Raw genomic sequence first — 12,500 nt, 5'->3', positions numbered from 1 at the left:
GAGCAGTGTTCCCACAGTCTGTCTGCTTGTCCAGGTTACCACTGGGGGAGGACACACACACACACACACACACACACACACACAGTATATAGATTTATATACACACATAATGAACGGATTTCATATATATAATCTATTATTGTTATTATCAATCTTTAAACATATATTATTTTCTGCAATAAGGCATCTAAGTATCTATCGTATCTCCTGTATCTATTTATCTATATCAACAGTATTTTTCAACAGGGTTTATTCTGGCATGACATATATAAAATTCATTTTCAATCATCAAATTTGTTTTTAGCACAATTTATTTTATTTTTAAAGACTATATTTGATGCAAAACAAATATAAGCCATTTTCAATGAGATCTTTATTCATCAAAATACACTATCATCTTAGTCTCAATGTATATTATTTATATATATGTATAAATAAAATCTCATCTATTATAAGTGGGTGGATTAAATCTACATTCACCCCCCATTTGAGGAACACTGATTTGGGTCATTTAAATATATGTGAATAACATATAAAAATATGACAACAACAGGAATCCTGCGTGCAGCCTGACAGCATGAAATGATCAAGCTCACTCTGGAGAGAAAAGCACCAAGCAAGGATATAAAAAGCCCCATTTGTTTTTTTCGTTGTTTTTTTTCCCCAATTCACCGAACAGGGAAGTGAAGGAGCCGGGCGTCGGGCGGAGCAGGCAGCAGACGACTAATTAACAGGACGTTCTGCTTGTGTGGAGCCACGTGCGCCGCTGGGCAGCCATGAGTAAACAATTGGGAAAGACAGGAATAAATTAAGGCGCCGAGCGAGAGCTTGACCCAGTTCTGCTGCTCCTGCCTCGTGGGGATCCTAGCCCGGATCTGACGGAGGAGACGCTCCACAGGCCTGAGCTTTAGGACTGAAACTAACTCTCGGATTGACGGGAAATTAGGAGACGCTGTCGTCCAGATCGACACTGTGGTCAACTGCAAACGGGGATATACACTGAGGTCCAGTCCAGAAGGAGGAGGGAGAGGAGAGAAGGAAGGAGGAGAGAAGGAAGGAGGAGGGAGAGAATGAAGGAAGGAAGGAAGGAGGGAGGAGAGAGAAGGAGGTGGTAATCTGTTTGGGTTGTTTACCTGTTCTGGACCAGGAAGTCCACCAGGTGTAGGGAGGTGTGGTCAGCCGTGCGCACAGAGTAGTGGAGCGCTGTTTCTCCAGCTTCCTGCAGGCGGCGACAAAACCCAGAAGACACTGTGAGACCCGCCGAGGCAGCATCCAGCATCCGTTCTGTAGCCCCCCACCCCCACCCCTCTCTCTCCATCCCTCTCCCTCCCTCCATCCCCCTCTCTCTCCCTCCCTCTCTCTCTCTCTCTCTCTCTACACCTCCCTCTCTCTCTCTCTCCATCCCTCTCTTTCTGCATTAAAACAAGCAGTGGTAAACAAAATGGCTCCATAAAAATAACATCCCCACGTTCCCGTTGCAGATTTCTGGAAATTCCATGCCCCAGCGAATCTCCTTGAATCTGCGTCCTCCATTCGGACATTTTTTTTCTTTCTGCATTTGAAAAATAATAATAATAATAATAATAATAATAATAATAATAACAATGGCAGATTAGGAACATGTGATGAGATTTGGGATGTTTCTAATAACGACCCCATATTGTACAGGAACAGGCTGAACACGTATCTGTTCTGAAGGAGAGATGTGGTTCTATTCATTCTACATTCCCCTCATGTCTGTATCTCAGTGTGTGTGTGTGTGTGTGTGGATGTACTGTGTGTGTGTGTGTGTGTGTCTGTCTGTGTGTGTGTGTGTGTGTGTGTCTGTGTGGATGTACTGTGTGTGTGTGTGTGTGTCTGTGTGTGTCTGTGGATGTACTGTGTGTGTGTGTGTGTGTGTGTGTGTGTGTGTGTGTGTGGATGTACTGTGTGTGTGTGTGTGTGTGTGTGTCTGTGTGGATGTACTGTGTGTGTGTGTGTGTGTGTGTGTGTGTGTGTGTGTGTGTGTGTGTGTGTGCGCGCGCGCGGTGCAGTGGCTCAGATGTCCTGACAACAGCCGATCACTTGGCGGTGACTCAGCCTGTTCCCAGCCTGACACACCTCTCCATCAGGGGAACTACGGCAGCACCACAGGGACAAAAAGGTTCGAGCTAAATCAAATCAATGATCGGAGAATGATAAACACAAAGGGGTTATTAAATCAGTCGTCCTAACTGAAATGTTAAGTATTGTGCTGGTTACAGGTATAACCCCAAGAGGAAGGATCTGCACACGGATCATTTATTTTGGAAGTTTTTATTTTATATTCTGTTTTAGATTTTTTTTCCCCGTTAAGCTTTTGTAAAATGCTAATCGTCTGTTGAAATGCACAAAACCCCAATACCACTAATTTCTTGTATATGCAAACTGTGAATAGAGTCGGTCCTCACAAGTATAGCCCCACAGACACACACACACATATATATATATACTAAATATATACTATTTTCTATTTCTTGATTCCATTTGAAAAGGCAGAACCATCACGATCCCGCACGTCGGTCATAAACAATTTATTTTTACGTATTATTTCATGAGGAGGCTGATGAGTCGGCGTCGGGACTCACCGGCCCCGCCTCCGGGAGCGGCTCCATCAGCTCCACCCCCTCGGCGTAGACCTGGATGAGCGCCAGCAGGTCCCTGGACTGCACCGCCTCGCTCAGCTCGATCATCTTGGCCGCCGCAGACGCGCACGTCTTCCGGGCGAACTTGTGGTCCACGTACTTGGCGTTGATGAACTCCTTCCTGGCCGTCCTGAGGACCGCACCCACGGCAGGCTGGGGTTAGCGGCACGGAAAGATGGACATGCAGATACAGGTATAGGTACAGATATTATGGGATGGTGCTCACATGTCACTGGAGGGAGTGGGCTTCGGAGACGGGAGGTTCCCCTCCATGATCTCATTGAAACTACTGTTCCCAACGTTCTTGGCCAGCTGGAGAGAAGGGAGGGGAGGAGGAGGCAATCAGAAGGAGATGGATGGAAGGACAGACAGATACTTTCTTCCAGAGTAAAATAAAATCATCAAAATAGACGGTGACAATAATAAAGAGAATTAACACAAAAAAGCTAAATAAAAACAATTTAGGAAAAAAAGGTCATTTACTAAACCCTAAGAACTTAACTAGAACATACATTTGAGGTTAAAAATAAGATAAACTTAAGAGCAAACCCAAAAAATTCAATCACCTTAAAATATAAACCTAAATATATAAATTGACAAAATAACTCTAAAATAAACCAAAAATTTTAGCAGGGAACAAGAAAAATAAAATTGGCAACATACAGTAAAGTACAAGTTGGACGGAAACTTATCAATATATACAGTTCAACTAAATAATTAACAATAACAATATAAATATAGCTGCAGGCAGAAATACACAGGGTCCAGGTCAGTCGTGTTGGATAGGAATTACAGTTTTCCAAGTTCCCCTAAAACATACATTCACTTCGTATTGACACCAAATACAAATTTTCGAGTTGCTGTCGAACGCAGCATCAGTTCGTGCTGTCACTCGTTTTAACATCTGCATTACCACTAAAACCAGTTACAATTTTCAGAGTTTAAGAGTTTCCATTGAACGCAGCATTGGCTGACGTAATGACGCAGTGACGACTCTGTGACTCATTACAGTTTTCAGTCCTGGTGACATGCAGGATTACCTCTAACACGAGTTACAATTTTCAGAGTCCCATGGAACGCATAACAGGCTCCTATAGTCTGTATGTTCAAGTTTAAGTTCAAGTTTAAAAGATTATTGGTTACATACACATACGCACAATAAGCTCTATAAGCTCAAATAATACAAACGATGTTATGACAGCAGTCGGGCATCGTTTGGGTTTTTTCCGATACCGGCGCTTAAGCGATACTTTTAAAACGGTACCAGTGCCTAAACGGTGCCTGAACCGATACATTAAAAAAAAGAAAACAGCAGTCGTCATTGCATTGGTAATGAAGGAGCCTTGACTGCGCATGGCGGAGGGATCGCTGATCAGAGCCTTGTTGTGTGTTGTGACTTCATCCTAAAAATGAGGAGGTGTCTGTCTACATCCTGTCGGGCCCCTGTTTACTTCCTGTCGTCCACGGAGTCATGCCTCACGGTGTCTCTGTGGAAGGAAATCTCTCCATGTGGAAGTTCCCAACAACACGCCTCCATTCAAACGGACTAAACACTGCATGTCCCTCAGAGACATTTCATCAACTTTTTTAACTTTTGGGACTAAAATAAAAAGGACACGATTCGGACACCGTTGCTCTGGAGCTGCAAGCAAACTCCATGTGTGAGGTCACAAACACAGAATATGTTTTGGACTGACTTGAGGGTGAGTAACATCAACATTTAAATTCCATCAGCTTACTATGCCTGTCACATGTGTTTATCGTGCATGTTCATATCGCGATGACGATGAAAATACGATTTCTGGCGCTCAACAGGGCAAATATTTTAAATCGACAGCTCAGGCATTTAAGTGGCACCAAATCTGCGTTACGATTCCGTCCGGTAGATACTGATCGTATGGAACCTGTGCCATATCAGCACCGGGTTTCAGTACCAAACCCTAGTTTTGATTTGCTCGAATGTCGCAAAATAAGGAGGGACACGGCACCGGGTTCGATGCCAACAAAATGAGTTCATTCACAAAAAGGTCAAAAGAGATAAAATAACAAAATAAAAGCTGAGTGATGTGTCCGGTCGTCTGGGGCCAGCGCAGATACTGCTAGAAGCAACCAGTACAGCGCCATGGAGTCTATACCAGGCCCCCAGAGCCACAACCTGCACTTAAATAACAAATTGGATGATAAATTCCTGCTCCAAATGTCGATCAATATGGATCAAACTTGAACCACGAGATATCTGAGATGTCCCAGTTTTAACCAGACCTCAACTGTGTCCGTGGGTTCGGGGGTTGTCATGTCTTTGACACTTTTAGCCCGAAAAATGCCAAGGACAAAAATTAATAAAAAAATCAGAGCAAAAAAAATTAATGGATAAAAAATAAACTGGGAAAAATAAGCCTAAAATAAGCAGTGGATGATTTTGGCCACACGATAACAATAAGAATAAAAACACTTGAGTCGTATTAAATATGAATCATGCCGTGATGGGAAGACGGTCGTCCACGGTGTCTACGATGGCAGTGAACGTAATGGAAGTGGCGGTAAACATTATAGAGGAAGAGCAAGAAAGAGAACAGAGCTGAGCAGCCTATTAAAATATTAAATATTAAATATAGATAAAGAGTTCTGGGAAAGTGCAGCAGATATGCATATTGCATGACTGCACGTATGCCCATCTCAGTATTATACAAAGAACGATGCAATTATTTTAGACTGCGGGAGGTGAGACTCACAGTGGAATGTCCCTTCAAATATTTGCATGGCCGCTGCCACGAGCTGATAATACAGTTCATGGTGAGTATGGAAAGCATCGACGGCCGCTGGGTTGCCACGGCGACGGAAATTAAATCAACAGAGGCTGTAGCCAAAGAATTTGAAGAATTTGGCCCAAAGAATGTCCTTCAAAAGGGTTCAATGTTTTTTAAGATAAATACATTTGGAAGGAGGAGACCTGACGGCGGCATCGTGTGACATCAGCTCGGACTCATGGATTTGGTGAGTGTCGAGGAAAACGCTCGGAATTCATTCAAAGTCCTTATCGCCTGTGAAACCAGTTTGAAGTAAAAAAGAATGAAGGATATCTGCTTCAGCCAGCGGTCGAGCTGAGGAGGAAGCCACTTGACGGAAATGTATTTCCGGTTGCCGTAGCGACCCCCCGCCCCCCCCGCCCGTCTCTCTGCGTGCAGCTCGCTCCGTCTCACCAGCAGCTCGGACGTCCCCAGCTTGTCCAGCTCCATGGACTGGATGCGGGAGATGTGGACGCCCATCTCCCTGTGGATGCCCGAGCACTCGATGCAGGTCAGGATGCCCAGGTTGGTGGACAGCCACTTGGGGTCTGAGGAGACACAACGGGACCAGGAGAGTTGTGTGGGAGGAGAACTGCACCACCTGCACCACCTTCTTTTACAGAAGGACCAAACGTACACAGACACCTCGTCCCGTAGCGACGGGAGGAGACGCAGGGAGGAAAACAAATAAACCTCAAATAAAAAGCACTTTGTTGAGTAATGGTTGTGTTTGGAGCCTCCATCACGCCGCGGGAAACGCACCCACGAGTCAGACACTTGATTTTCTACAAACTTCTACAAAATAACGACCTAAACTATCGTGTAATGGGATCCGTACTTATTATCGGCAAATGCTGACTTTTTAGGACTGATTCACTCACTGATTGGTTTAATTTGTTTATTTTACCTTTATTTAACTGTGAATGTCTCTTTACAAAAGAGTCCTGATCAAGAGAGCAGCATCCCGTTCACAAACATTTAGGATGCAGGAAACAAATTCATAAAATATGAGGAACGCGATCTTCAAGGTTGAAGAGCCAACAGAGCCACCTCCAGTCGCTCGGTGACTCCTTCCAAACCCTCCGCTCCTTTTGCAGTGAATTCCAGGCGGAAGGTGCAGAGCAAGAAAAGAGACGCAACGAATGTCTTTGACGGGCGTGGTTTATTTATCCCAAATGTCTTCAAGCCTCCACCGCTAAGACTTTGTCGCGGTGCCCGTGTTGCTAGGCAGACTTGGCATCGAAAGGCCGGGGTGACACGGTTGTAAAGAGGCCGAACGATGTGTGAGGACATGCTTTTATTTGGTGTTGAGGGAGCAGGCCAGGTGGGCTTTACAGGTTTATAAACAAAGAATGGCAGCGACCGAGCAGCATAAAAATAGGAAAGAGAACGAAAATGCAAAAGAAAACTGCAGTTAGACTGGACTGTGATGGGAAAGTTATTAAAAAATGCTTTTGTCACTTGAATCCTCTCTGCTCCTTCAGCTGGATTACTCTCTGCACTGCACCTTTAATACACATTTAAATACAAGAATATAGCCATCAACTCATCAAACACCACAATTCATCCAAAAGGGTTTTTAACTGCGATATAAATTTTTAGGCCTCGTCGACCGGCACCTAACGTCCTGACTCCCAGAGGTCAGAGGAGGTCGCAGCGGTATTTCTGCTTTCCTTCCCACAATGCACCAGCTGCACGGCCGCACCGCAGCTCAGAGGGAGCGTTGCATAACCTGCTGCATCGCAAGCGCAGGCTGCAAGGAGGACACGAGGGACCCCAAAACGCACGCACGCGCGCACGCACGCACACACGCACGCACGCACGCACGCACGCACACACGCACACACGCACACACACACACACACACACACACACACACACACACACACACACACACACCTCTCACCATTTTCTTGCGATGGTGAGAGGTCAGTGAGAGAGGACAGAGAGAGAGCGCGAGCGAGGGGGAGAGAGAGCGCGAGGGAGAGAGAGTCTAGCTTGGAGGTCCACAGTGAAGACCAGTGCCTTAGAGAAATAATAGAAATAAACACTGTATAAATATAACTCTACATTTTAAATCGATTAGGATTTTATAACATAGGAATATGTATTAAACTAATCTTCATATAGAGTATATGCTCACAGTGTGTGTGTTATGTAACTGTGTGATGTAATGATTCAGTTTTTCTTAGAAGGGCTGTTCTTACCCCTTCAATGGACTGTGTGTGTGTGTGTGTGTGTGTGTGTGTGTGTGTGTGTGTGTGTGTGTGTGTGTGTGTGTATGTAAAAAATAGAAACATTTAACAATATACAAGAAACCTGAATATGTACTTAAAAATAGAAAGATTTGGCAACACACATAAAATCCAAAAATTAACAAAACAGTATAATTAATTAATTATTAATTATTATTATTATTATTATTATTATTATTAATAATAATAATTTGCAACAAACATACTAGAAATTTACAAAAAAAATTGAAAAAGTGGCAACCTACAAATAAACCAAAACAATTTTAAATTAAACTGAAAGATTTTGTAAAATACAAGAAACCTGAAAATGTTAAAAAAAGAATTAACTACAAAATACCCTTTTACAACCTAAAGAATAACTAATAGAATAAATTGACAATTACCTTCAAAATAGAAAAATTGAGCAATAGACAAATAAACCTAAAAATGAAAATAAAAAGAAGTAAAAAGAGTAAAACTCAAGTGAAAAGTGGACACAACAATACAAGAACCTTGGATGGCACCGGGATGCCTTCAAAGGCCGGAAAGACACACACACACACACAGTCCTACCCCATCCACCCGCATCCAACCGCGCACCCACCTGCAGCTCCACAGTCGCAGCACAGCTCGTTGCCCGGCATGCGCAGGACGTCCTCGATGATGGCCTTGGTCAGGTCCTCCAGGCCGTCCTCACCCGCGCTGCTCTGCTCCCCGCGGAACGCCATGTTCAGGGCCTCCTCCTTGCTGTTGGTCAGCACCGAGATCCAGCTGCACGGACGGGGACACACACACACACACACACACACACACACACACACACACACACACACACACACACACACACACACACACACACACACACACACACACACACACACACACACACCCAGGGGAAAATACACACTAAAATACACAAACCAAAATACAGGCCTGGATGTGTGGAAAACTGTTAAAACAGGGACGATGTGTCTGATTGCTGTGGTCTGCACATTCTACTGAAGACCTTATAAGAGCTTTACAGACAGACATACAGTAGATAGACAGATAGACAGATAGATAGACGGACAGACAGACAGACAGATAGACGGACAGACGGATATAGATATTCTCTCGCTCCCTCGTTCCCTTTGAAAAGGTTTTGCCTTTTATTATGATGATTATCATCACCATCATCATTATTACTGATTATACATCAAACCGCCACCAGCTGATAATCTAAGGTTCAAGGTCATATAATATAGATAAAATCAGTGCCCCATCCTACAGCTCAGACTGTGTGTGTGTGTGTGTGTGGTTTCGCTGACCTGAATTACCACAAATCCCACTGCTACCCTGCGACACCACTAACTATCTGTCACTCTCTCAACACGAGTCTCTCCCTCCTGCGATCTGTCCATCCATCCACAGTATCTTTTCATTATCCATATTTTATCATCCTTTTCATCCATCTTTGTTATAAATCCATCCATCGTTTTATCCCTCTTTATATCTTGTTTCCTGCTTGTTTTCCTGATGGAAACACACAGACGGTGAAACATCCCATAACTGTTCTCCACCAGATCAGAGGAAGAGAGGAAAAGAGGAGTGACGGTGAATCAGTTTAAAGACTCACATGACAAACTCCTGCTCGTCTTCAGCCTGGAAGTGGTACGTCCTGTTATCTGTGGAAACAACACAATGAGGATGGATAGACAGATACTAGACTGACAGATGAATAGTAGACAGACAGACTCTAGACAGACATACAGATGTGGCATAATGCACTCTTTAAGTGTGTGTGACACACTTACGGGAAATCAGATCGAAGCATTTCCGGTCCTCGCCACTGGGTTTGACCTGGCAGGTGAGCAGGTTGAGTTTGACGGGCTGCCGGTTGGACTGCACGCACACACGCAGGCACACACACACACACCTAGAATCAAATCAATGGCCGTGCAAGTCACACGGTAAACATTCCCCCACAACAGTGATAATAGAAATAATAGAAATAATACCTGCTTCCCTAAACGCCCCCAACATCCTTAAATACCCATAAAAAACAAACATCCCTAAATGCCCCAAACATCCATAAATACCCATAAAAAACAAACATCCCTAAATGCCCCAAACATCCTTAAATACCCATAAAAAACAAACATCCCTAAATGCCCCAAACATCCTTAAATACCCATAAAAAACAAACATCCCTAAACGCCCCCAACATCCTTAAATACCCATAAAAAACAAACATCCCTAAACGCCCCCAACATCCATAAATACCCACAAAAAACAAACATCCCTAAATGCCCCAAACATCCATAAATACCCATAAAAAACAAACATCCCTAAATGCCCCAAACATCCATAAATACCCATAAAAAAACAAACATCCCAACACATCCCAAACGTCCATAAATACCCCAAATAACAAACACCCCTAAACACCACAAACATCCATAAATACCCCCAAAAACAAACATCCCTAAACACCACAAACACCCATAAATACCCCCCCAAAAACACCCCTAAACACCCAAACATCCATAAATACCCCAAAAAACAAACATCCCTAATCACCCCAAACATCTATAAATACCCCCAAAAAACAAACATCCCTAAACACCACAAACACCCATAAATACCCCCCCCAAAAAACATCCCTAAACACCACAAACATCCGTAAATACCCATAAAAAACTAACATCCCTAAACACCACAAACATCCATAAATACCCATAAAAAACATCCCTAAACACCCCAAACATCCATAAATACCCCCAAAAACAAACATCCCTAAACACCACATACATCCGTAAATACCCCAAAAAACAAACATCCCTAAACACCACAAACATCCATAAATAACCCCCCAAAAAACATCCCTGAGCACCACAAACATCCATAAATGCCCCAAAAAATAAACATCCCTAAATGCCCCAAACATCCATAAATACCCATAAAAAACAAACATCCCTAAACGCCCCAAACATCCATAAATACCCCCAAAAAACAAACACCCCTGAAAACCCCAAACATCCACAAATACACCAATGTTCTACCAACACTATTTATACGTGAGACCCGACACACACATCCCAACATCATATCCTGTGCATACCATCATATCTGAAAATTCTGCATTTTTTACATATTCGGCCATTTTTGATTTGAATTTATCAGCTTTTTGTGAATATTTGGCAATTTTACTATTTATTATTTATTTTTTTACAATAACTATGTTTTATTTTCATTCTTTTTCAGAGCGTTAACCCTTTGTAGAAGTGTCAACCCTGTGTAGAAAACGAAGAACGTGCATATTATGTGAACGCAGGCGGAGGAATAAAGTCATTGTGATTGTGACACAAACACACTGTGGCCTCCGCCCTCGGATCGGCTTGGCGCCACGGCGTGGGGCGGGCGACACCCCTCGTGGCGGCGGACGGAGCCAGCTGGCAGCCGCCCGCCGCACGTTCCCAGATAATGGCAGCGGGATGGAGGGGGGAGGGCAGCGCCAGGGCACGCGCTAATGAAATGCTAACAAGCTGCGACCGGGCTCGGGGGCATGGCTGGCGGGCTGCCCACACGCCGGCACAGTCGCCCCGAAGTTCATCCGCTGCTCGGCCGGAGACGGGAGCGGCTCGATGATGCGGGCGGTCGACACGCCCAGCAACCCCAAATGAACAGGGCGGGGTCTCATTGATACAGGTGAACGATATCGGTCTGATACCACGCAACAGATAAGACAGCTGTACCAGAGCATCAGCATCAGTAGCCGTGTCAAATATGACGAGATATTAAAGTGGTAATCCGTAATGTTATTTTTTTTGTTTTTTTATTTGGTTGAAAAATCTTGAATTTGATGTTTATTTAGCTGGGTCTTCATAAGAAATCATAAGAAGCAGCCATTCTATCTGCTTGTGTTATGCATGTGCTCCTGTACATGCAGTTTCCATAGGATGTTGGCGGGGTCCGCCACGTGTAACAAGCGAAAGGCAGTGGAGTAAACTGTCGATATTCAAGTAACATTTACAAAAAAAAAACAACAAAAAATAATCCTCAACACCACATCAAGTGACCAAGAGGAAAAATAAACAATAATATAACCAAAAATATTTCAGTATTTAAAAAAAATGAAAAAAAACTATCTTGAATCACGGAGCGGATCCTGGCTCTGCGGTCGGGTCGTAAATGTCGACGCCCCCGCGGCCGTCGTCCCATCGCTCGTGTTATTCACGCTCCGCCGCCGCTAATCCTCCCATTGTGCCGCTTCCAGCTGGAACCATATTGTCCGTCCTCCCAACCCCCCCCCCCAAAAAAAACAGGCGTCCGAGCGCCGGTTGCGGTTGTAAAGTGGAGCGGCGAGCGGCTCAGCGGGCGTGGTTCCACTCGGCGGACACGAAAAGACGGAGGCGGGCGCAGCGCTCGAACCCGGACCGTGAAGATGGAGACATATTCACGTATCTCCTAAATATCCATCAGCATTTTGCCCATTTTCAATTGGACATAACATTTTATATTTCTTAACGTGGACACGTTTCTTTGTAGTGATAGAGGTGTACATGTCAGAGGTGTATATGTCAGAGGTGTACATGTACATGTCATTTTTATTTCAATTTTTACTTTTTTACCTACGTCTTACTTTTCTTTTATGCTAACTTTTTTTTTTCCACTTTACTTTCTTATTTTTACTTCTCATCTCAACCCTTTCTTGACTTGTTTTTTGCTGCTGTAACTCCAAAGGGGTAATAATAGATACATTATTCTTATTATTATTATTTTATTATTGTTATTATTATTATTATTATTATTATTATAATACAAATAATAATAATAAT

The 12,500-nt window shown here is 43.6% G+C and overlaps 1 protein-coding gene across 1 annotated transcript in view; it reads right to left on the bottom strand.

Annotated features, from left to right (window-relative positions):
• Positions 1 to 12,500, bottom strand: part of asap1b (ArfGAP with SH3 domain, ankyrin repeat and PH domain 1b) — a 73,839-nt gene that overhangs the window by 15,797 nt on the left and 45,542 nt on the right. The window contains exons 12-19 of the mRNA XM_080020258.1: positions 9,477 to 9,564; positions 9,299 to 9,347; positions 8,288 to 8,454; positions 5,864 to 5,997; positions 2,890 to 2,975; positions 2,607 to 2,793; positions 1,134 to 1,219; positions 1 to 41 (exon numbers count right to left, since the gene is read on the bottom strand). The exon at positions 1 to 41 is cut by the window's left edge and continues 75 nt beyond it. Coding sequence (XP_079876384.1) covers positions 1 to 41; positions 1,134 to 1,219; positions 2,607 to 2,793; positions 2,890 to 2,975; positions 5,864 to 5,997; positions 8,288 to 8,454; positions 9,299 to 9,347; positions 9,477 to 9,564 — 838 coding nt within the window. The remainder of the gene's footprint in view (positions 42 to 1,133; positions 1,220 to 2,606; positions 2,794 to 2,889; positions 2,976 to 5,863; positions 5,998 to 8,287; positions 8,455 to 9,298; positions 9,348 to 9,476; positions 9,565 to 12,500) is intronic.

The sequence above is a fragment of the Zeus faber genome (genome assembly GCF_960531495.2).
Source record: "Zeus faber genome assembly, chromosome: 19".
NCBI lineage: Eukaryota > Metazoa > Chordata > Actinopteri > Zeiformes > Zeidae > Zeus > Zeus faber.
The sequence above is the reverse complement of the archived record's forward strand: the minus strand, read 5'-3'. Positions and strand labels throughout refer to the sequence as shown.